General features: G+C 37.4%; 1 protein-coding gene across 1 annotated transcript in view; it reads left to right on the forward strand.

The window, feature by feature from the left end:
- The first annotated feature begins 2,448 nt into the window (after positions 1–2,448).
- LOC126174911 (ankyrin repeat and zinc finger domain-containing protein 1-like) overlaps positions 2,449–25,399 on the forward strand; it is a 102,892-nt gene continuing 79,941 nt past the window's right edge. Inside the window, exons 1-2 of the mRNA XM_049921349.1 lie at positions 2,449–2,527; positions 2,874–2,995. Of these exons, the coding sequence (XP_049777306.1) occupies positions 2,884–2,995 (112 nt within the window). The 5' untranslated portion in view covers positions 2,449–2,527; positions 2,874–2,883. The remainder of the gene's footprint in view (positions 2,528–2,873; positions 2,996–25,399) is intronic.

Consider the following 25,399-nt stretch of genomic DNA (forward strand, 5'->3'; position numbering starts at 1 on the left):
TGCTAGAGCATTTCTGGCAAACTTAATCATATGACACATGTCCAAGATACAATAAACATTTAAAAAGAAAGATGATGAGACTTACCAAACAAAAGCGCTGGCAGGTCGATAGACACACAAACAAACACAAACATACACACAAAAATCTAGCTTTCGCAACCAACGGTTGCCTCGTCAGGAAAGAGGGAAGGAGAAGGAAAGACAAAAGGATATGGGTTTTAAGGGAGAGGGTAAGGAGTCATTCCAATCCCGGGAGCGGAAAGACTTACCTTAGGGGGAAAAAAGGACAGGTATACACTCGCACACACACACATATCCATCCGCATATACACAGACACAAGCAGACGGGATGGGAATGACTCCTTACCCTCTCCCTTAAAACCCATATCCTTTTGTCTTTCCTTCTCCTTCCCTCTTTCCTGACGAGGCAATCGTTGGTTGCGAAAGCTAGATTTTTGTGTGTATGTTTGTGTGTCTATCGACCTGCCAGCGCTTTTGTTTGGTAAGTCTCATCATCTTTCTTTTTAAATATATTTTTCCCACGTGGAATGTTTCCCTCTATTATATTCATACAATAAACATTGTATTTTTCCACAGGATGAGGAAAGTAGCTTTTAAAATCACCCTTGGAAAAATTTAAAGTACAGCCAAGTGAACGTAAAGTGCTTATATTTACCTTGCAGCCATCACATGTAACACACCAAACCCTAATGCCAGAACTATGCAGCCTCTCTAAAGCAGATTTTATCAATGTGGCCTGATTATTTGCCTGTACACCGTTGATAAAGAAATATGCAATCGGGCATTTAAATTTGCCTTTAATAGAGACAAGCATGAAAACCAGAGCCTAAGATGCCTCTATTACTTCTTTTGACTGAGGCACTTCCCTACCAAAGTCTAAAAAACCTGTGTATTGCTTAGTTCCTTGGTCCCAAAGTACTTGCTTCCCAATTGCCATACTGTCTACAATTAGACATGAATCGCGGAACTGCTCCCTTACAATTGGGTTCAAATCAATGTACTTAAAAACATCTTTTAAGAAGCCAGGTTCACAGTCTACACTTGCCACCCATTTGGAAATTAATGATTTATGGGGCAGAGGCATTAATTTTTGCAGGTATTCATATGCTTCTGGTGAATAAAAGTTCACAGTCATCGCAAACATTTTCACATTTGTTGTGTATCTATTACCCTTTGACGAGAGAGAGTTGTTCACTAAATTGGACACTAATTCCACGTGTGTTCCTTTCTGATGATTAAGGAAGTTATGTAACTTCTCAGGAAGATGCCCCTTCTCCTTCATTGAACTTATGATGTCATCCTTGGAAAACACTTTCTTCTCTCTTCTTCGAAGTTTTTCACGGACGCACTTCAGTTTACGTTTTAATTCGTGCACACTGAGAAAAAATTGCAAGTTTCGGTCGCCTTGTCTTCCATTTCTACTTTCGACTGTATACCACAATCAATTACTTAAGAACCAACTGCACTCTGAAATAAACAAATAATTTCGTTATATATGATTGAAATAACTCAAGGCTTGATGAAAAAATATTATAAGAAAACTTTGGGGATGTGAAAACATCCTTATACTAACGTTTTCGACACAATTCGCAGCTTCTGCATTGGATAAATGGGACATGCTTTCCACAGAAGAATTCTCATTGACAACATTCTCCACGCAATCAGTAGCTTCTGCAGTGGGCAAATCGAGCACGGATTCCAGGACAGAACGCTAAAAACAAAAGTATGGACCTGTATTACAACACTCCTTAGACCTATGTAGCCCATTTGTGTCCGTACGAAATAAATTCACAAAAGTCAAAAAGCATACACATAGCAAGGAAATTCATTAGCTACCTCAAATGGAGAAGCATCGTTGTCACTCAAAATCCTAACAACATATCGTCGTGGCTGTTTATTTGGTGGCATCAAATGTGCCGGAAAGTCAAAAACTGATGGCACTGCTTCGGGTCTGAAACGTTTCTTCCATGTTCCTGGGCTCACTACGTAATTATCTTGCCGGAAAAGGTTTCCGCAAAGAAAACTGCAAGACGTAGGATTAAAATCTTTCCACTTCATGGAAGTAATCCACTTCTTTAGCGGCTCTGCGTGCTTCAGAGGAAACCCGTTCAAAAACATCGAATTAGCAAACGCACTAAGTCTGTATTGTTATCGTATTGTATCGGTAGTCCTATTACCTGTGAAATGGTAAGTCACTTTCCTTACTCCATCGTTTCGTACTATTGATAGCGGAACAAGAAATCACCATTTCGATAATCCTTAATTCCTTATACACCCTACAGACCGAGAGAAACTTCTTGGCAAATTCGAATATGGCGGGCAATGCAGACGACAGTAATCAGCTGGTTGAGCCATCTATCGGTAGGTCCGGTAGTTGAGCATCCCTCATTTCGCTAGCTTTAGACGCCTGTCTGATCACTGTCCCACAGATCATAATATTCAATTGCTAACTGCCGTCAGCGTTGTTTTCCTTATCGTAAGAGAAAGGACGTGTTGCACGTGTGGTGTAAGTAATTTAACAAATACCTGCATGTTAGTTTTTGTGATTGTTTTAAGTGATTAAGGAGTTGGAAGTAAACAGTTGATGTAAATTTTTAGAAGCTTTCATATTTGGCTGTTTGACATATATGTCACATAGGAATATGACGTTTGTAATCCACAAGTACAGTAATGTTTGAAAACAATATTATATTATTGATACACATATAGTGTCATATTTGAATAGTGCTATATCATCCTATGATGTTGCAGAATCGCTATAATCCAACCACATTTATGATAGTTGTTTACTTCCATCTGTTGCATCACATTGTGAGAATAGTAAAGTATTAATGTGTCTTTCACATTTACAGTGTCAAAGAAATGGAGCATAAAACGTACAAAATTTATGATATTGAGAATACACCCCGTGTTATTCAGGGGCTGAAAGTGGCCAAATGTATGAAATCAGATTCAGCCATTGAAGATGAAAGAAGTAAGGAAAACATGCTACATATACAACTGCTTTCATTCTTTTATTTTATTTCTACTTCTCTCCGATATAACTATAACAGCCATAACCCAGAATCTAGGGAACGTAAGTTTCCCATTGGTAATCGTCATTACTCAATTTTGCAATACAATTAGAGTCTCGCAGCATTGTTCTTTATTTTTTGCTGTTGTATTGTGAATTTGTTCTTTCTTTGTATATGTGCGTTGTACTTGTATTTAATATTGTGGCACAAACAGGGAATGGACACCGCCGGTAAGAATATTATTTGCAAATGACACCCAAACCTTTTGCGAAGATCTCTTTGGGGAAACTAGAAATTCTTACACTTACATAGCACTACATATACGCCGTAAATGTTGCGATATTCATGACAAGTTATAAGAGAGAGTTTCAAATTAATCATAACCTTCATTCTCAAAATATAAAAATAATTTACAATGAGTTGTTCATCCCACTCTGAAACACTTTATTCTTGTTGAAAAGTATTTCTAAGAACTTGCCTACAAATACAATATAGTAAATTTGCAATATTCGGGAATTGCAACTAAGTTATATATGTAATATTGTTCACACTTGAAAATTGTGTGAATATTTGTGTTCTGGATACCCTACAGCTATAGTAAACAATGTTTATTGTATATAAAACTCTGCCACAAATTGCATTATAATTGCTACTCTTTAACTATTCGTCAGTACACTCATGTAATTTCTAAGTACAGTATTTTACAGCAGATGGAGAGCATTTGAATAGCATAATAAGAAAACCAAGAAACAAGCAAGTTTTATTTATTTACTTACTTACTTACTTACTTGCCCATTGATCATATGTGGTATAATGGACAAGATGATACTGGCCTTGATTCTAGCTATTACAGTAGATAGTTTTTCAGTATTATATGTAGTTCTACGTGTTATACATTATAGAAATAATAGTTCTATAGATTTATAGCAGTTCAGGTGTTCATTTTCTGCTTATTATGTAGGGCAATCATTTGTGACACTTTTATCAGAAAATTGGGTTTGGTAATTGAAAATTCGTGTAACTAGTTTATAATACAGAAATAACTTAATAAATGAATCATCATACACTTCAAGACATGAATTACCACTACATCAAGTTTTTTATTATAGCATCTTTGTGTCAAGGGGAATTCTGGTATGAGTTGTCAGCTTTGACCAGTGATGTAATGTTAATGGATGCTTTGTTGTTAGTGATATATATATATAAAAAAAATTTTCTGGTTGTGGTAACAGATTGATCTGTAGCTTAACACAAGGTATAGGTTACGCTGGAATGTGATAGTTTGATTGTGAGATGGTGAAGCCAATGAATGTGACACTAAAAAACCCTGGTTGTGGTAACAGACTGATCTGTAGCTTAGCTCATTTGAATAAATCACCATTAAGGTCACATTACAGTTACCATATTGTGTACGGCATTTGCACACGTTTCCTATGTCGTTGGTCAAAGCTGATGACTCATATCTAACATTCTGCTATATCCTCACTTGTCATGTGCTACTTTCATGGTGCCAGTTCTTTAAGTGCTTTGATGCTCTGCAGCACTATCTACAGAAAATATTTTGACTTGTAAGTACAATTTTAATTTTTACAAATAATCAATTGAAGAAAACTTCTGTCTTGTTGTTATTGTTGATAAAATTAATATTTCGTGTGTTAACTAGTTTAATAGCTTCCTACATTGTTGTATTCATCTGATGTAACTGTTCCAATATAAAGACATCCAAAACCAGATTCAGATTATGTTCTGAGAGGTGGTTCACATAAAATAAATGAGACCCTACAGCATGTAGGTCTATGTCATTACCACAACCAAAAAATATAGTGTAGTTTCACAGCAGATGCTCCATTGTAAATAAATTTTATTATCTGGGATGATACTGCTCAGTTTTTAATTTAAAATTAGTTCTGTCAGACATATATGCTGTATTCATGTTTCACAAGGATAATAAGCAGTTACAACTATTAAGGAAGAAAAAGGTTCTTGTAGTCTGGCCAAAATTTGTTTGATGATCAATCAAAATTTATTAGAATGGCTGGTGACATTGAACGTTAGTCTTTTTGTAGCTTACAAAGTATTTCTACTCCTAAACAGGTTGACCATTTGTGCATCTTATGATGTATTAACTCATACTGAAGAAATATGGGACGTAAATAGTAAATACTTTAATGTAATGGGAGAATTTATTGAAGTTCGTAAAATTTTGTGATAAATTAAATTGTCAATTTGTTTACTTCTGATAGCTCGTTCACGGGACTGCATTCATCCATATACTATGTTCACTTAATCCCATTTTAAAAGACAGCAAGTCAAGGATGTGGAATAAGTCAAGTTACACAGTATAAAGGCTGCAAGCAGCCAAATTGTATAGTGAAAGCCTGTATATAAGGAGAAAAGTTAATACATTGTGTTATGTAACCATCTTGATTTCAGAGAACACTATCAGGTTTCTACACTGGAAAAGCCACTGTTTGATATTAATATTAACTGAAAATCAGATGTCGAAGTCAAAGTATCCTGTTAAATTATACAAGGGCCCATGATATGTGAACTAATAATGTATTATTATACACTTCCTGAACCAGAGCCTCCATCTCTCTTAATTATGGAGCATCAGTGATGCCCATTATTCTGATGATTCTTGGGTTCAAGTGCAAAAGAAATAGAATGTTTCATAAGTGAGAAATCTATGAGTGAGTAGATGTTTTGCCTAGAGATGGCCACTCCAGCTTGTTGAACAGAGGTGCTTCTTGATGGGATTCTCTCCAAGCCATGTGACAAACATCACACTGTCCCAACCAGGTCCAGACTGTTATTAATGTGTACAAAATAGTACCGGTAACTGGCTTAAACTCACTGTTACCAATTTGCTGCCAGTTGGGAATTTTGTTTCTTTGACCCACCACAATCATTCTTTGAAACTCACGGTTTGAATCCTTCTTAATGTCCAAAGATACTAAAATTAATGCTTTGTCTAAAAGCACCCAGTCATAATTGCATCCAATGATTATTGGATCCTTCTATCACTGACTAGACACATCTCCTGATGTAATCGAAAAATTCAGAACAAGCCTCAGGTCACTTGTACATAAGTTTCCCAATCATACTGTGATCATTGGTGGAGACTTTGATCATCAAACAATTAATTGGAAAAATTAATGTTAGTGGTGGGCATGATAAGACATCCTGTGAAACTTTACTAAATGCCTACTCTGAAAACTACCTAGAGCATGTAGTTAGGAACCACACTCATGATGGAAATATATTGGATCAAATGGCAACAAACAAAATCTTTTGAGGATGTCAACATCAAAACTGATATCAGTGACCATGACGTGGTTGTTTCAACAATTACGAAAGTACAAAGGACAACTAAAACAAGCGGAAAGATATATATGTTCAATAACATAGATGAAAAATCAGTAGTGTCATATCTCGGTGAAGAACATGAAATGTTCAGCACAAGTCAGGAGCATGTCGAGGAACTCTGGCTCAAGTTTAAAAGAATACGTAGTTGACCAAGCACTGGATGTTCCCACTAGAACAATTCATAGTGGGAGGGAACCTCCATGGTATACAGTCACTGTAAAGAAACTTCTAAAGAAACAGAGATTACTGTGTAATAGGTGTAAAACAAAGCATGGGGCTATAGATAGAGAGATGCTGAATCAAACAGCATGGTTTGGCTGTCAAAGGAGCAATGTGTGATGCATTTAGTGACTACCATGGCAGAATATTGTCAAGTGATCTTTCGCAGAACCCAAACATATTCTGATCATATGTAAAGGCTGTGTTATTGGCACCAAAGTTAGTGTCCGGTTCCTAGTGAATGAAGCAGGAACTGAAATTGAGGCAGCAAAGCAAAAGCTGAAATGTTTAACTTCATTTTCGAACATTTCTTTATAAAGAAAAACACAGGAGAATTCTCCAAATTTAATCCTCGTGACACTAAAAAGGTGAATGAAAGAAGTATACGTATCAGTGGTGTTGAGAAACAGCTGAAATCATTAAAGTTGAACAGAGCTCCAGGCCCCGATGAAATACTTGTCAGATTCTCTGCTGAATTTGCAGCTGAGTTAGTCCAGCTTCTAACTATAATCTGTCGTAGATTCCTCGAACAAAAAAGCGTGCTTAGTGCTTGGAAAAAGGCACAGGTAACACCTGTATACAAGAAGGGTAGCAGAAGTGATCTACAAAACTACCATCCAATATCCTTGTCATCAATGTGTTGTAGAATCTTAGAAGATATTCTTAGATCAAACATAATTACTTATCTTGAACAGAAGGACTTCCTCAATGCCAACAAGCATGGATTTTGAAAACATCGATCATGTGAAGTCCAACACTTTTCTCCCATGACATACTGAAACCTTTGGATCAAGACAACCAGGTAGATGCAGCATTTCTTGATTTCTGAAAAGTATTTGACTTGGTATCACACCTATACTTATTGTCAAAAGTATAATCATACAGGGTATCACGTGAAATTTGTGACTGGAATGAGATTTGTTAAAGTATTGAGGACTTTTTGGTAGGGAGGATGCAGCATGTATCTTGGATATAGAATTATTGTCATACACAGATACATACATTAATACTTGTTCCATAGATCATGAATACAACATTTCATAATGATGTGGAACGTGTCACTTTAACAAAAGTTTTGTTTACACAAAATAATTAATTTTTCTTTACTTCATACCTAAAAATTCATCTATTGAGTAGGAGGAGTTGTCATTCAGAAATTCTTTTAATTTGTTTTAAAATGTTGGTTGGCTATCTGTCAGATTTTTAACACTATTTGGCAAGTGACCAAAGATTTTTGTGGCAGTTCACCCCTTTCTGTGCCAAAGTCAGATTTAACTCTGAATAGTGAAGATCGTCCTTTATTCTAGCATTGTAGTGTGTGTCTTCTCAAGAAGAGAATAGAAGCTTTCGAAATGTGGTACTACAGAAGAATGCTGAAGATTAGATGGGTAGATCACATAACTAATGAGGAGGTATTGAACAGAATTGGGGAGAAGAGGAGTTTGTGGCACAACGTGACTAGGAGAAGGGATCGGGTGGTGAGACATGTTCTGAGGCATCAAGGGATCACCAATTTAGTATTGGAGGACAGCGTGGAGGGTAGAAATGGTGGAGGTAGACCAAGAGATGGATACACTAAGCAGATTCAGAAGGGTGTAGGTTGCAGTAAGTACTGGGAGATGATGAAGCTTGCACAGTATAGAGTAACATGGAGAGCTGCATCAAACCAGTCTCAGGACTGAAGACCACAACAACAACAGCGATGCACTTGGCTGTTATTTTTGAATTGGGGTGGATTATTAATAAAAAAAATTCGTAAGTGAATATCTTTATTGTGAAGGTACTGTGAATACCCCGAGTTCCTTAAATAAATGTCTACAAAGTGATCTTAGGTGGGCTCCAGCTATAATTCTGATTACATGCATTTGTGCAATAAATACTTTTTCCCTTAATGATGATTTATGCCAAAATATGATGCCATATGAAAGTAGTGAATGAAAATAGGCATAGTAGGCTAATTTACTGATATGTTTATCACCAAAATTTGCAGTAATCCTAATAGCATAAGCAGCTGAACCTAACCGTTTCAGCAGACCATAGATGTGTTTCTTCCAATTCAGTTTCTCATCAAAGAACACACCCTGAAATTCTGAATATTCTGCCTTAGCAGCAGACTTCTGTTCATAGTCTATATTTATAAATGGTATTATGCCATTTACCGTACAGATTTGTATGTACTGTATTTTCTCAAAACTTAGTGAGAGAGTGTTTTCGTAAAACCACTTAATAATTTTCTGAAAGACATTATTTACAATTTCCTTAGCTGATTCTTGTTTGTTGGGTGTGATTACTATACTTGTATCATAAGGAAAAATGAACTGGCTTTTCATCTTCATTAATATAGAGTGGCAAGTCATTAATATATATTAAAAACAATGATGGACCCAAGACTGAACCTTGTGGGACACTATTCTTGATACCTTCCCAGTGAGAGGATTCTGCTTAATTTTGCAAACTATCTGAACTGTTAATTTCAACCTTCTACATACTTCCAGTTAATTATGAACTATAGCATTTGTGCACTCTCCCACTCATACCACAATGCTTAAGTTTATCTAGAAGAATTTCATGATTCACACAATCAAAAGCCTCTGACAGATCACAAAACATCCATATGGGTGATGTTCGATTATTCAATGCATTTAATATTTGATCAGTGAAAGCATGTATAGCATTCTGTTGAAAAGCTTTCCTGATAACCAAATTGACATTTTGTTTGTACTTCATTTTTACAAATATATGATGCTACTCTTGAATACATCACTTTTTCAAGATTTTTGGATAAAGCTGTCTGAAGTGAGTTGGGCGCTAGTTGTTAGCGTCAGACCTACCCCCTTTTTTTATGCAATGGTTTAACAACAGCGTATTTCGGTTTGTCTGGAAAAATGTCCTTTTTTATTGAGCTACTACATATGTGGCTGAGAATCATACTTATCTGTTGGGAACAAGCTTTTAGTAATCTGTTGGAAATGCCATAAATTTCATGTGAGCTTTTACTTTTTAGTGAATTTTTTATTTTTGTGATTTCAGTAGGAGAGGTGCATCGAATTTTAATTTTATCAAATTGTATAAGTACTGCCTCTTCCATATACTACCTTGCATTTTCTAATGAATAGTTGGATCCTATTTTCTCTACAACACTTAAAAAACGATTATTAAAAATGTTTTCTACTTCTGACTGCTTGTTAACAAATTTTTCATTGAGTTTGATAGAAATACAGTCTTCCTGTGCGCTCAGTTGCCCTGTTTCCCTTTTAACAGTATTCCAATTTGTTTTAATTTTATTGTCAGATGTAATCTCAGACATAGTGCACATACTTCTGGACTTTTTAATAACTTTTCTTAATACAGTGCAGTAGTCTTCATAATGTTTCACGGTTTCTGGATCATTACTGCTCCTAGTTATAAGATACCAGGTGATCAAAAAGTCAGTATAAATTTGAAAATCGAATAAATTACGGAATAATGTAGATAGAGACGTACAAATTGACACACATGCTTGGAATGACATGGGGTTGTATTAGAACCAAAAAAATACAAAAGTTAAAAAAAGTCCGGCAGATGGCGCTTCATCTGATCAGAATAGCAATATTTAGCATAAAAAAGTAAGACAAAACAAAGATGATGATCTTTACAGGAAATGCTCAATATGTCCACCATCATTCCTCAACAATAGCTGTAGTCGAAGAATAATGTTGTGAACAGCACTGTAAAGCATGTCCGGGGTTATGGTGAGGCATTGGCATCAGATGTTGTCTTTCAGCATCCCTAGAGATGTCGATCGATCACGATACACTTGCGACTTCAGGTAATCCCAAAGCCAATAATCGCACGGACTGTGGTCTGGGGACCTGGGAGGCCAAGCATGACGAAAGGGGCGGCTGAGCACACGATCATCACCAAACGACGTGCGCAAGAGATCTTTCACGTGTCTAGCAATCCTTTTTTTGTTCTAATAAAACCCCATGTCATCCCAAGCATGTGTGTCAACTTTACCTTTCTGTCTACATTATTCTGTGGTTTATTTAGTTTTCAAATTTATACTGACTTTTTGATTGTCCGGTACATTTCCCTTTTCTGTTTACAAGATATTTTTATCCCTTTAGTAAGCCATGGCATTTTAGGTGGTGTCTTAAAATTACATTTCACTGTTTTCAAATATACTCACAAAGGCATCATAATATAGGTTAAATTTTAAATTAGCTCAGGTGCACTGTACACCTCATCCCAATCTAGCTGTTGCAAGCTTTCCCTAAAATTTTCAATTGTTAAATCATTAATTGAACACACTGCTTTGAAGGACTGTTTTGCATTATGCATGGAGCTATGTCATATACTGTAACTAGCTGATATAGAAGTATCTTCAGGTGTGCCCCAGGGAAGTGTGTTGGAAACTTTGCTCTTCATCTTAGGTATTAATGACCTTGTAGGCAATATTAATAGTAAAATCAGGTGTTTTACAGATAACACAGTTGTCTATAATGAATTACTATATGAGAGAAGCTGCATAATTATTCAGTCAGATCTTGATAAGATTTCAAAATGGTGCAAAGATTGGCAACTTGCTCTAAATGTTCATAACGGTAAAATTTTACACTTCACAGAATGAAAAAATATAATGTTCTATGACTATAATGTCAATGAGTCACTGTTGGAATCGGCCAATTCGTACAAATACCTGGGTGTAACACTTCGTCGGGATATGAAATGGAACGATCGTATAGATTCATTCATGGGTAAAGCAGATGGTAGACTTCTGTTTCGTGGTAGAATACTGGTGAAGTGCAATCAGTCTACTCGTGCAACCAGTTCTGGAATAATGCTCAAGTGTGTGGGACCTGTACCAGATAGGACTAACAAGAAATTTGAATGTATACAGAGAAGGGCAGCACAAATGGTCACAGGTTTGTTTAATCTGTGGGAGAATGTCACAGAGACACTGAAGGAATTGAAAAAAGTCTATTAATGAAGTTTCAAGAACTGTTTTTAAATGATCACTCTAGGGGTATACTACAACCCCCTATGTATTACTCACAAAGGGATTGTTAGGATAAGATTAGAATAATTACTGCACGCATAGAGGCATTAAAACAGCCATTCTTCACACACACCATATGTGAATGGATCAGGAAGAAACCATAATATCTGGTACAATGGGAAGTAGCATCTGCCATGCACCTCATGATATCTTGCAGAGTTTAGATGTAATGTAGATCCAGTTAGTTGAGGCTTGCTGTTCGTCGTGAATGTGTGACTTTAGTCTTCTGCATGAATAAGCTGATACAAAGAGAAAATCTTGCACATTATGTGTAATATTAAAAAGCAAAGGCATTATAAACCCAAAATTTGGTTTGAATACCCAACAATGCCGAATATACAAGTTCTAAACAAAACACTATGTCTTTATTTCCATTTGCTTTTTTGTGAAACCAAACAATCACAACTTGTCACTTAAGAGATTCTTTGTAATTTCATATGAATTTTAACCAAAGTGAAACTGTGTTCTTCTTCTTTATCAAATTGCTATTGAGATGAAAGTCATAGTCAGCTCAGAAAAGAATATTAGCGTTAACCCCTTAACTGCTCTGGACGTGTTAACATTTGCGTCTTTGCACAGGTACAAAGCCGCGCACGTTAACACGTCCAGAGCAGTTAAGGGGTTAATTGGAAGGCAACATTTGGACTTTCCACATTGAGTCTGTTTCATTTTTTATTATCCATTGTAACTACCCAGATCCAATACCTGTTTTAGTTCTTGAGCTGTTGGCTTGCCTTCATAGTGAACCTTAATGAAATCTTATTGTCTCCATCTTATAGTGTAGTCTTTTTCACTGGGGAAGCTCTCCATTTTACTTGTTAGTAGGGCTCCTTCCCATTCCATTTCAGTATGGAACACAGGAAGAATGATTGCTTAAATGTCCCTTGCTGACTATAAGTGTTTCTTTCTTGTCCTTGCAATACGTTGAGGAGCAATACACAAGGGTTTGTAGTATATTCCTAAGTTCACCACTCAAAACTAGTTCTTGAAACTTTGTATTAGCCTTTCTCGAAATAATTTGCATCTATTTTCAAGTATCTACCAGTTCAGTTTCTTCAGCATCTCCGATACGCCCTCTCATGGGACAAATAACTCCTCTGCCCTTCTTCATGTATGCTATCCCATCTCAGTTCTATTTGGTATGGGTCCCACACACTGGAACAAAATACTAAGATTGATTCCACAAATGTTTTGTACGTAAACTCTTTTACAGGTATTGCATTTACCCAGTATTCTACCACTGAACTGAAATCTGCCTCCTGCTGTATGTATAATCCACCCCGATATGATCGTTCCGTTTCATATGTCTACAGATATCTACACCAAGGTATTTTTTTTGCTAGTGAGATAGTAGATCAACATGAGGAATCATCAGTCTATTGAATTTAGTTTCGTATGTAAACTATATCCAACATATTTATGAAATGAAGGGTAGTTGATCATATAAATCTGTTGCTGGTAACTTTTGTGACGCGAGATGGATCTGGCTTCAAAGAGAAACAGAGTGGGCTGAGACTGTCAGTACTATATGTCGGTATTGACCTATAACATAATGATGTAGCATGTAATATTGTTAACTGCACAAACCTGGATATGTCTACATCTACATACATATACTTGGCAAGCCACAGTATGGTGCATGGTGGAAGCTATCTTGTACCACTACTAATTATTTCCTTTCCTGGCGATGGCGAGAACTGTTCTGCAGTCAGCTGCAAATGCCAATTCTCTAAATTTTATCAATATTGTTTCATGAAAACAATGCCATGTTCCACAAACGGACATGCATTTGAGTTTATGGAGCATCTCTGTAATACTCATGTTTTGATTGAACCTACTGGTAACAGATGTAGCTGACTACTTCTAAACTGCTTCAGTGTATTCCTGTTAGGGATTCCGAATTCTCAAGCAGTACTCAAGAATGGGTCAAACTAGTGTTTTTATGTGCAGTCTCCTTTATAGAGGAGCTACATTTTCCAAAATTTATCCCAGAAAATCAAAGCTGACCATTTGTCTTCCCTACTTCTGTTTGCTTATTCCATTTTGTATTGCTTTGCAACATAACACATAGATATTTAATAGATGTGATGGTGTCCAACAGCACACTAATAATGCTGCATTGGAACGGTTTTCCTGCTGACCTACAGTAACTTAACATCTTTCTACATTTCGAGCAAGCTGCCTTCCATCACACAAAATAGAAATTGTCAAAATCATCCTGCACACTCCTACAGTCACTCAATGACAATACTCTCCTGTATACTACAGTGTCATTAGCAAAAAGTCACAGATTGCTGCGCACCCTACCTGTTAATCATTTATTTATGTAGAGAGCAGGACTGGTCCTATCAAAATTTTCATGGATACCTCTGATGTCTCTGATGAACACTCGCCATCCAGGACAGTGTAACGGGTTCTACATCTTTGAACCACTCGTGTCTGAGAACCTATTCCGTATTCTTGAACCTTTGTTAGCAGCTTGCAGTGTGACGCCGAGTCAAACACGTTATGGAAATCTCGGAATATGGAATTTGCCTGTTGCTCTCCATCCATGTTATGCAGGGTTTCAAGTGAGAAGAGGGCAAATAGTGTTTTGCGCAAGCAGTGTTTCTAAATCTGTGCTGATTTGTGGACAGAAGATTTTCTGTCTCAAGCAAATTTAATGTATTCCAACTTGATCCTTGTTCAAGATTCTGCAACAAATCAATATTAAGGATCTTGGTCTATAATTTTGCAAGTCCATTGTTCTACCCTTCTTATATAAAGCAGTCATCAGCACTTTTTTCATTCACTTGGCTCTTTGTACTGCATGAACGATCCATGGTAAATGCAAGTAAAGTAAGGGGCTAACGCTGTAGAGTGCACTCTGTAAAATTGAAATGGGATTACATCTGGATCTGACCTGCCGACTTACTTGTTTTCAACTCTGTCATTCATTTCTCAATGCCAGTAATGCCTCTTACTTTGTCGTCCACACAGGAGTCTGCTAGATGGTCAGACAGTTGTATGCCTGTTTGATTCTCCCGTTGAAATTGTTTGTTCAGTGTGAAATTGAAAACTTCAGCTTACCTTTTGCTGTCTTATATTGCCACATTGGACAAGTTTACGAGTGAGTGGATAGAAGCGTTTCACCTGTGATTTTACATAGGACCATAATTTTCTCCGGTTCTTAGCAAGATCTTCACTTGTAAGATATGATGGTGGAAGTTGTCATATGCTTTGCACATTGATCTTTGTAGACGTTGGAATTTCTACCAACTTTTACTGATTCACATTTCTGTGTTCTTTTTTGAACCCGGAGTGCATCAGTCTCTTAGCATAGAACAGAATGCTGATAATATTTATTTTGCTTCTTATTTATTTTTTGGAGTATAGGTTATAGTGACAGACTGATATGTAGCATATCCTGATATCTAGGTTAGGTTGGAAGGTGACTGTTGTGTGTTGGTAAAGCCAGTTGATTTAATGAGAAGAACTATAATTTGTACATGACACTGTCTCATAACCCAGAAGATTGTATCTTCAATAAGAACGGTTATGGAAGTTGCAGGCCTACCCTTTGCTGGGCACATTTTTTGTAGCAACTCTGCAAAGATAATATTTTTTGTTATCCAATCAACTGATTATGATCAACTGACTATATTTTACTTTTTGATAATTTTATATTTGTGATTTAGGACCAAAAGCTATGGGGTTCATATGTCACCATGGCACCTTTCTGAAGTTTTAAAACTATGGTGGTAAATGGATTTCCCATTTCTCTTTTGTTAGCTGTTATGTGTTGCCATTACATATAAAAATAATGAACAGTATTTTATGTTTTCTTTTATTTTAAAAATATTTGATACCAATATTAAAGTTTACTTACCACAACGTGAAAACAATGCTAGAAACTTTATCGCGCCATAAATGTATGAGCTGATATAGGTCACAATAATGTATATTGCAGAAGCAAAGCAATGTGTTCTGACAACAGTTGGTCCCATAACAAACAAAAACTGACTGTTGTAGTGGTTGACACACACACCTGGTGCAGTGTACTACCACAAGATGTAAGACATAGTCCCAACAACTTCGGGATACCTCTAATCTGATGGTAAGTATGCTTGCCAAGGACCACAAATGACAAGATTAATTTTGTGGTAAAAATTCTTCCCAAGATCCTTCCAGAAACTACTTTGGTGGTAACCATACTTCCAAAGAATCATTAAAACACCATTTTTTGGTGGGATATATACTTTCCATTGTCTTGAAGGCCATATTTCACAACAAACAGAAACTGCAGCTGGTGCAGCGGACTGCCACTATATGCCAGGAGTGTACAGAAGTGTGTATTAACACAATGCTGTAAAGAAATACATTCAGTGAGTAGCATATCCCCATGGCCCGCGAATGGGTTAAATACTGTAATTTAAGTTGTGGCTCTTATTTTATTCGTATTAAATTTCCATAGTGGTTTATGTCTGCCATATCGATGTTGACATTGGTCAAGGCATATTGACGGTATCTACACTCCTGGAAATGGAAAAAAGAACACATTGACACCGGTGTGTCAGACCCACCATACTTGCTCCGGACACTGCGAGAGGGCTGTACAAGCAATGATCACACGCACGGCACAGCGGACACACCAGGAACTGCGGTGTTGGCCGTCGAATGGCGCTAGCTGCGCAGCATTTGTGCACCGCCGCCGTCAGTGTCAGCCAGTTTGCCGTGGCATACGAAGCTCCATCGCAGTCTTTAACACTGGTAGCATGCTGCGACAGCGTGGGCATGAACCGTATGTGCAGTTGACGGACTTTGAGCGAGGGCGTATAGTGGGTGGACGTACCGCCGAATTGCTCAACACGTGGGGCGTGAGGTCTCCACAGTACATCGATGTTGTCGCCTGTGGTCGGCGGAAGGTGCACGTGCCCGTCGACCTGGGACCGAACCGCAGCGACGCACGGATGCACGCCAAGACCGTAGGATCCTACGCAGTGCCGTAGGGGACCGCACCGCCACTTCCCAGCAAATTAGGGACACTGTTGCTCCTGGGGTATCGGCGAGGACCATTCGCAACCGTCTCCATGAAGCTGGGCTACGGTCCTGCACACCGTTAGGCCGTCTTCCTCTCAAGCCCCAACATCGTGCAGCCCGCCTCCAGTGGTGTTGCGACAGGCGTGAATGGAGGGACGAATGGAGACGTGTCGTCTTCAGCGATGAGAGTCGCTTCTGCCTTGGTGCCAATGATGGTCGTATGCGTGTTTGGCGCCGTGCAGGTGAGCGCCACAATCAGGACTGCATACGACCGAGGCACAAAGGGCCAACACCCGGCATCATGGTGTGGGGAGCGATCTCCTACACTGGCCGTACACCACAGGTGATCGTCGAGGGGACACTGAATAGTGCACGGTACATCCAAACCGTCATCAAACCCATCGTTCTACCATTCCTAGACCGGCAAGGGAACTTGCTGTTCCAACAGGACAATGCACGTCCGCATGTATCCCGTGCCACCCAACGTGCTCTAGAAGGTGTAAGTCAACTACCCTGGCCAGCAAGATCTCCGGATCTGTCCCCCATTGAGCATGTTTGGGACTGGATGAAGCGTCGTCTCACGCGGTCTGCACGTCCAGCACGAACGCTGGTCCAACTGAGGCGCCAGGTGGAAATGGCATGGCAAGCCGTTCCACAGGACTACATCCAGCATCTCTACGATCATCTCCATGGGAGAATAGCAGCTTGCATTGCTGCGAAAGGTGGATATACACTGTACTAATGCCGACATTGTGCATGCTCTGTTGCCTGTGTCTATGTGCCTGTGGTTCTGTCAGTGTGATCATGTGATGTATCTGACCCCAGGAATGTGTCAATAAAGTTTCCCCTTCCTGGGACAATGAATTCACGGTGTTCTTATTTCAATTTCCAGGAGTGTATATAAGTTCATTATTTCCAAGAAACATAACAAAATCTTCTATTCTTTAAAGCGTGGCATGATAGAAAGGCTGTCTATCAAGAAAGTTACAACTATGGAGTGAAAATTTGTATTTTGAACTGAAATATATTGGAATTACCTCAACGAAAGATGCAAATTTGTAATTTGAATGTGTGTAGAGAGATCATACTGTGTGTACATGTAAGGGTCGATCAATACTAACCAAATAGAGGATTCACTGTGGGGTAACAGGCATCTGGAAAAGGTGGAAAATTGCTTAAAAATATTGTCTTGTCTGCTTACATACCAGGAAATTTAGTTTGTTTATTAATTTTCAGTAAGGTTTGCCAGTCATTTCAGTTTGCTTGAAGTACAGTTCTGAATTTTGGAGATATTCTGTAGTGAAAATGCACCTGAGGTTGGGCCTCACTGATGATGTACTGTCCTTCTCACAAATAATTCCTGACAAAGCCAAGTATGTGGTAACTGTGAGGAGCCAGACCTGTACTGTAGGGAGGCAGCATGAGAATTTCCTAAATATATTTACCAATTTGTTCCCCTGTGGAAGGCCCAATGTGGTATGCTGTATTGTTCTGTTGGATGCAAGCTTATTCCTTCTTGTGTACTTACTTTTCTTTCATAGTGGAGATCTGAACCATGTATAATGTGTTTATTTTTTTGTTACAGTAATTTTCAAAAAGTATGTATGAACTGCAAAAAACTGTGATCAAATATATTTTTGTTACATTAGTTGTTATTTGTGCTGTAGAAGACAGAGTACGCATTTCACATATCATCATAAAATTAATTTAGAATTAACTTCCATAAGATTCAAGATTATTGCATTGTGGAAAAAATTGGAATTATACTTGACATAAATTGGTCTCCATAAATTCAGCAACAGAATAAAAATAGTGCTGGAGCATTACACTGGCGACTTTTCACCTGAGTTAGTTCCTATTATTATTGTATGAACAAGATCATTTTTTATAGAGCATGACACCTATGTATGTCACACTGTAATGGCATTTACTTGCTCTCTGGCTTGTTAGATAAATGTTACCACTGGTACTGGTGTGGTGATAATGTACATCATTATTTGTTTCAAATAAGGAGAGATTATTGTTCAAAAATGAAGCTGTGTCTAGGATTTGTATGCATGGTCCCACTTCTTTAAAGATGGGCTCAGTAGGTGCATGCAGTAGCAATAATGTCATTAACTTCGCAACTCATTTGTGCATGACAAAAATTTTCTTGTATATTGATCCACAAGAAAGGGATGCTATGTGTAATGACAGAATTAATCAGGGCAAAGTGCACAATTGTTATGGTAGTCAAGTTACACTTGATGTGAGGTCTCCAAAGTCGTAGCAGAGGCAACTCATTTTGCACAGCATGTGAGAGGTCTGTTCAAAAAATTCTGGAACATTAGTAATTTCGCACCAGGGTTGTGTTGGAGCGAAATGTGGTTGGCATCCCTCCACACACCTGTGTTTAATATTTAACTGCTGGAAGTTTCATTGTTGTATGCCTGTTAGTTATTGTTCAGTGTTGTATTGAGTAGAGTGTTGTGTCGCACAGTTTGTGAATTTTGAGATAGCAGAGTTAGGGGAACAACACATCTCCATTAAATTTTGTGTGAAACCCAAAAAAGCCTTTACAGTACGAATGGTTCACACGGATTAAAAATGGCCAGACAGAAATTAAAGGTGACCCTAATTCAGGATGCCCATTGATGTCTACCGATGACGCTCAGTCAGGAATGTCAATGAAATTGTGCATGACAATGGAAGACTAAATGTCTGAGAGATTGCAGAGGAATGTAACATTTCAGTTGGATCATGTCATGAAATCCTGACACAGCATCTTGGAATGCATCGTGTTGCCATCAAGTTTGTCCCAAGGCTCGCGAGTCAAGACCTATCTGTGAAGAGCTTTTGGATTGCAGAAATGAGAACGAGATGTTCCTTTAGAGTGTCATAACTGGTGATGAGATGTGGGTCTTTGGTTATAATGTTGGGACCAAGATTCAGTCTTCTCAGCGGGTCGGGAAAGGTTCTCCAAGACCAAAAAAAGCTCATCATATCGGGTCAAATGTTAAAACGATACTGATAGATTTCTTTGACTTTGAAGGATTAGCTCATTATGAATTTATGCCACAGGAGCAAACTGTTAATGGTACTATTGAGACATGTTGTGATGCCTGTGAGAAAATGTGAGAAGGAAATGACCAGAAATGTGATGAGACAATTCATGGCTCTTGCATCACGATAACTCACCCACACATTCATCTTCGTTGGTTCATGACTGCTGTACAAAAAAACCAAATAACTGTGCTGCCTCATCCTCCATACTCTCCAGACATAGCCCCTGCTGACTTTTTTTATTTCCAAAATTGGAAAACCCATTAAAAGGATGAAGATTTGCAACGATAGATGACAAAATAAAATTCGCAGTCCGCACTTCACGCAAACCAGCAAGAGGCATACGAAGACAGCTTCTGGAAGTGGAAACGGCATGGTAGTGGTGTATCAGTTGTGCAGGAGAGTATTTCGAAGGAGATCATGGACAATAATTAAAAGATAAGCATAGAAAAATGTTGTGGACGAAATTCCAGAACTTTTTGAACAGATATTGTTTAAACCATTCTTAGTGCGTTATCTACCCATAGTGCTGGGTTTTTAATTTTACTGTCTTTGACTAGTGATTCTGTATGTGTTGTATGGTCCTTTTGTGGGCAGAAAGTCATATGAGCTGTAATCTACATTAAGTAAGAGGTTGTTACCATAGAGCCAGCATAGGAGCCTTTCTAGGCTGCTGATGAAGCCAGTTCTCATCTGTGTGGGAAGAATGTTGCAAGAGAGGATATATTTATCATCGGTGAATATTACAGGGAAAGTTGCTGTTAGGTTTTATGAGAGATCAGTAATAAAAAGGATGAGCATGCCTGAGGTTGAGTCCTATAGGAATCCTGAGGTGTCTGATATTATACCTGAAAGAGCTGTTATTTTTTCTGCTAGCTGCTTTGTAATAATATGACTGAAACACGTATTGCAGACTATTCTTACACAATAAGCTTCCTGTTTATGTAGGAACAGAGTGTGATTAATTAGATTAAATGCATTTATGAGATCATTGAAAAGTCTTGAAACGCAGTGTTTTTCATTAAATGTATTTGCTGTTAGATCAGTAAATGAAAAGCGTGTCTCATTGATTTATTTCTCTAAAAGCCTGTTGCTCTGTTAGTAGAGAGGTACTTTCAGGAAAGAATTTTACTTGAGTGTTCAAAACTTTTTATTTTATCATAGATACAGTTGGTAGAAGGAAAATAGGTTGATAGTTGATGTCGTGCTTGGAGGTTTTATGTGGTTGATGGTGAACAACAGTGTTCACGGAGCAGTTGATTATATTATGTAGTGATTTCACTATTTCATTGTCAACCTGTTTTGCTATATAGCAAAGCAACCATCAAGGCCAAATAAGAGGCAAGTTTTGAGATTTCCAATAATTAGGAGAATATCCTTCAAATTTGTAAGTGTTAAAACCAGTGATTTCTCAGAGCTCAAATAATTGTGAGGGAATATTTATTTATTTATTTTGAGAAATGGAATAATAAAAAAGGGTTTCACGGGCAGTTTTCATGCAGATAATTTGAAGCAAAGTTGTCCAAAAAATAGTCACTTGAAAAAGTCTGGAGTTCAGATTTTTATATCTCCAGAAGCAAGTGTGTGGTAAATGTGAAACTTTGCAAGTGGTAACTTATTAACACAAGGTCTTTGAATATAAAATTTCATTCTCCTGTTTCCTTCGAATAGTGTATAAATTGAAGACAAAGTTGACAATTTTGTCGGAATGCAAAAAATAAGTATTTTCATCCCATTTATACAAAAAATTATTTTATGCTATCTCTGTTCTAAGCCACCCAAAACACTAGATTTGGTTTGTTTAGTAGTGTCTGGAGAAAGTAAAATCAGTCCCTTTAACGAAAAAGACATTAGCTTGAAACAGAAAACCTTAAAACTTCTTGAAAATTAATCTATGGAATTCTTTTTACAAAAAATTAAAGAGCATAAATAATCTGATAATGAGGATGGTGTTCTCTTCTTTCTATGTTTAATAATTTGAGATAATCACTTGAGGTTCTCAGCATGGGACTTTGCCATGTGCAATTTAAAGAATGCATGCTACATCGCTGTGAAAAGTGTCCTGGGCCAGAAACTATAGCATTGCAGTTGGTACCTATTTCATACAGATTCATCCACAGGTAATCATTGTGTAGGAGCAATGAATCCATACTGATCAGGACACTCTGGACACGAAGCAAATGGCAGTAGATGAATTAATTGAAGTAGGGATAAAAATTTGAAATCTGTCATGCCATCTTTACGTTTGATAACTACTTGTGAAGAAACAGTCCCACTCACAAAATTTCATTTATTTAAAATGACTGGTTTTGGCATATACAGTGGGCCATCTTCAGATTGATTACACTATTTGCTGGAGCTGGCAATGTGCTGAGCAGCTGTGTGTTGTCAAGATGATAACAGGCAGCTGCTCAGCACATCGCCAGCTCCAGCAAATTGTGCGATCAGTCTGAAGATGGCCTATTGCATGTGCCAAAACCAGTCACTTTAAATAAATAATTTTTGTGATCGTGACTATTTCTTCATAAGTAATTACCACAAGTCAGATCACCGACACTTCTAACCATGTTGGTTAAAATCATTAAAGTTTGTATCCTAAAGTCCTTAAATTTGATCTAAATGAAGACAATCTTAGTGTCTTAATGGATTTTGCTAAAAATTATTCAATTTTGGTTCCTGTTGCAATGCAACATTTCCACTGAGAAAATAGTCCTCCTCTTTTCTTTGTCTATTTTCCATAAAATCAAATGGTGGAATCTACAGGTTCTTACATTGTCAGTGACTGACTGTGGCATGGCACAATTACTGATCATATTTTTATGAAAGAGCTGATCAAATATGTAAAAACACAGCTTGTGTAGGTTTCCTGCATCCATTGTTTCAGTAGTGGCTCCAGACGTAAATTTAAAAAAATTTGTCAGTCTTTGTTGTCATAAGAGAGACTGCAACAAATACAGAATGGAAAGTCACCTTGCAATAGGTCTGCAGCTCATGGTCTAGTGGCTAGAGTTGCTGCCCCTGGATCACGGGGTCCCGGGTTTGATTCCTGGCTGGGTTGGGGATTTTCTCTGCTCGGGGACTTGGTATTTGTGTTGTCCTCATCATCATAATCATCATCATCATTCGTGACAATGGTTGGATTGGACTGTTTAAAAAAACTGGGACTTCATATGAGTGCTGATGACCGCACAATTTAGCGCCCCACAAACCAAACATCACCACCACCTTGCAGTGATATTGGGGATAGAACAAAGCGATTAGCAGCAAGAGCAAATTTGAAGGGACCAGTTAACAGGCATAGTTTTATAGTTGTAGATCTGTTTTGCTTCTGCACTGAAACCATTAATGGTATTAAATTTGCTCTCATTAGTATTGAAGAAATCGAAGAAAATAAGCACCACAAGGACAGAGGTGGAAATGTGGGCATAATATAGTAGCAACTAGCAAAAAATTGTCATTTTGCTAACTGATGAAACAATTCAGGTCCACAGAGTTTGAAATGATACATTCTCTTTTCTAGCCAAAATTAGTGACAGTGAAGGGCATATATTAACATCAGACCTTCAGACAGAATTTTAGATTAGATTAGATTTACTTTCATTCCAATTGATCCGTAGTGAGGAGGTCCTCCAGGATGTGGAACATGTCAGAAAAACAACAATACATGACAAATATTTACAACTAAAACAAATAAGCTAATGTACCATTCCACAGGTCCCAAGTGGAATGATCGTCATTTTTAATGAACACTAAGAGTCATTTTACAAATACTAATGCACTGAATTTAAAATAAAAAAGTTTTTATTTATTTATAAGGTAATAAACATGTAATACAACTACTGTAATACTTATTTACAATGAACACATTACTGCACTGAAATGGTGCAGAAGTTAGATTATACTTACACACACACACACACACACATTTCAGTGAACACATTACTGCACTGAAATTGTGCAGAAGTTATGTTGTATTTATATACAAATCAGTTGGTTTTACTAAGAAATTCATCAATGGAGTAGAAGGAGTTGGCCAGCAATAAATCCTTTAGGCTTCTCTTAAACTGAATTTCATTGGTTGTTAAGCTTTTTATGGCTGCTGGCAAGTTATTGAAAATGTGTGTTCCTGAATAATGCACACCTTTTTGTACAAGACTAAGTGACTTTAAATCCTTGTGAAGATTATTCTTATTTCTAGTATTGATTCCATGAATTGAGCTGTTGGTTTGAAAAAGTGATATATTTTTAATGACAAATTTCATTAAGGAATAAATATATTGGGAAGCTGTAGTTAGTATCCCTAGTTCCCTAAACAGGCTTCTGCAGGATGTTCTTGAGTTCACACCACATATAATTCTTACTGCACGTTTTTGTGCCCGGAAAACTTTAGCTTGGCTTGATGAATTACCCCAAAAAATAATCCCATATGACATTATGGAATGAAAGTAAGCATAGTATGCCAGCTTTTTCATTTTTATATCCCCTATGTCTGACAAAATTCGCATTGCAAACAGAGATTTGTTAAGACGCTTCAGCAGTTCTGTGGTGTGCTCCTCCCAGTTGAATTTATTATCAAGCTGTAATCCCAAGAATTTAACACTGTCCACTTCTTCTATCTTCTTGTCATCGTATGTTAGACATATACTCTTGGGACACCTCTTACAAGAATAGTACACTCCATACATTTATAGATAAGAGTGGTGAATTGAAAACTTCTATAAGACCTCCACTGAGCTGAAGGACAATTATAAGCTTTATGCACCTACATGTCCAGCACATTTGTTGCACTAGCCATCAAGGAGTGACAAGTGCTTGGTTCTGGAACAGTACATTATTGCAGTTATTCCAGGTCATTCAGTGACAGCCTCTGGCTGATAATATAGTTTTCCTTGTTATATTCAACAGCATATTAATGAAACCTCTAAAAAAGAAGTAGGTTGTATTAAACATAAGCTTAAAATCGTAAAAAAAACTCTTGTAGGTTTGGCCTGGGATGCTTAAATGTATCACCAGGCTTGATGTCCTGTGGAAAGAAACCCTTATTAGGCTTGGGATACTGTAGTAAAGAAACCCTTATTAGGCTTGGGATCCTGTATTAAAGAAATCCACCCATGGCTGCTGTTGCACAGCTTTGGGTACCATGGTGATGGGGATACTGGTTTTCTCACTTTGAAAGAAACCAGCAGTGGTTAAGTCACCATGGACCATAGCAACATATTTATACAATTTTTCACCATTACACTTATGTTCCACATAAACAACAAACTATGCAAACAGAAAACATTCTATACCTGGGATTGGAATTAAACCAGTATATTGGTAGCACCACAAAGAAAAAAAAAAAAAAAAAAAAAAAAAAAAAAAAAAAAAAAAAAAAAAAAAAAAAACTCACCAACACAATTGCTTTTCCAAGAAATGTCAATCAGACAACTGTGAACTTCACCAAAATTGACAAATGGTGTAAAACATGAAGGCAATTCATAGAAAGTGTGTTCCAGCTGTTTTTCAACAATTTTACTACCATGATCCCTAGTGCATCGGTAATGCACAGTTAAATTTTGAAGTTTATAATGTGTTTCATTCTGTAGTTATTACAGCAGAAAAACTCTGAAATATGTCACGATGAGTTGTGACAAAAGATGTCCTTTTTTTTCTGAGTTCTTCTAGCTTTAGCTCA

Source organism: Schistocerca cancellata, chromosome 3 (genome assembly GCF_023864275.1).
Source record: "Schistocerca cancellata isolate TAMUIC-IGC-003103 chromosome 3, iqSchCanc2.1, whole genome shotgun sequence".
In the NCBI taxonomy this organism is placed as follows: domain Eukaryota; kingdom Metazoa; phylum Arthropoda; class Insecta; order Orthoptera; family Acrididae; genus Schistocerca; species Schistocerca cancellata.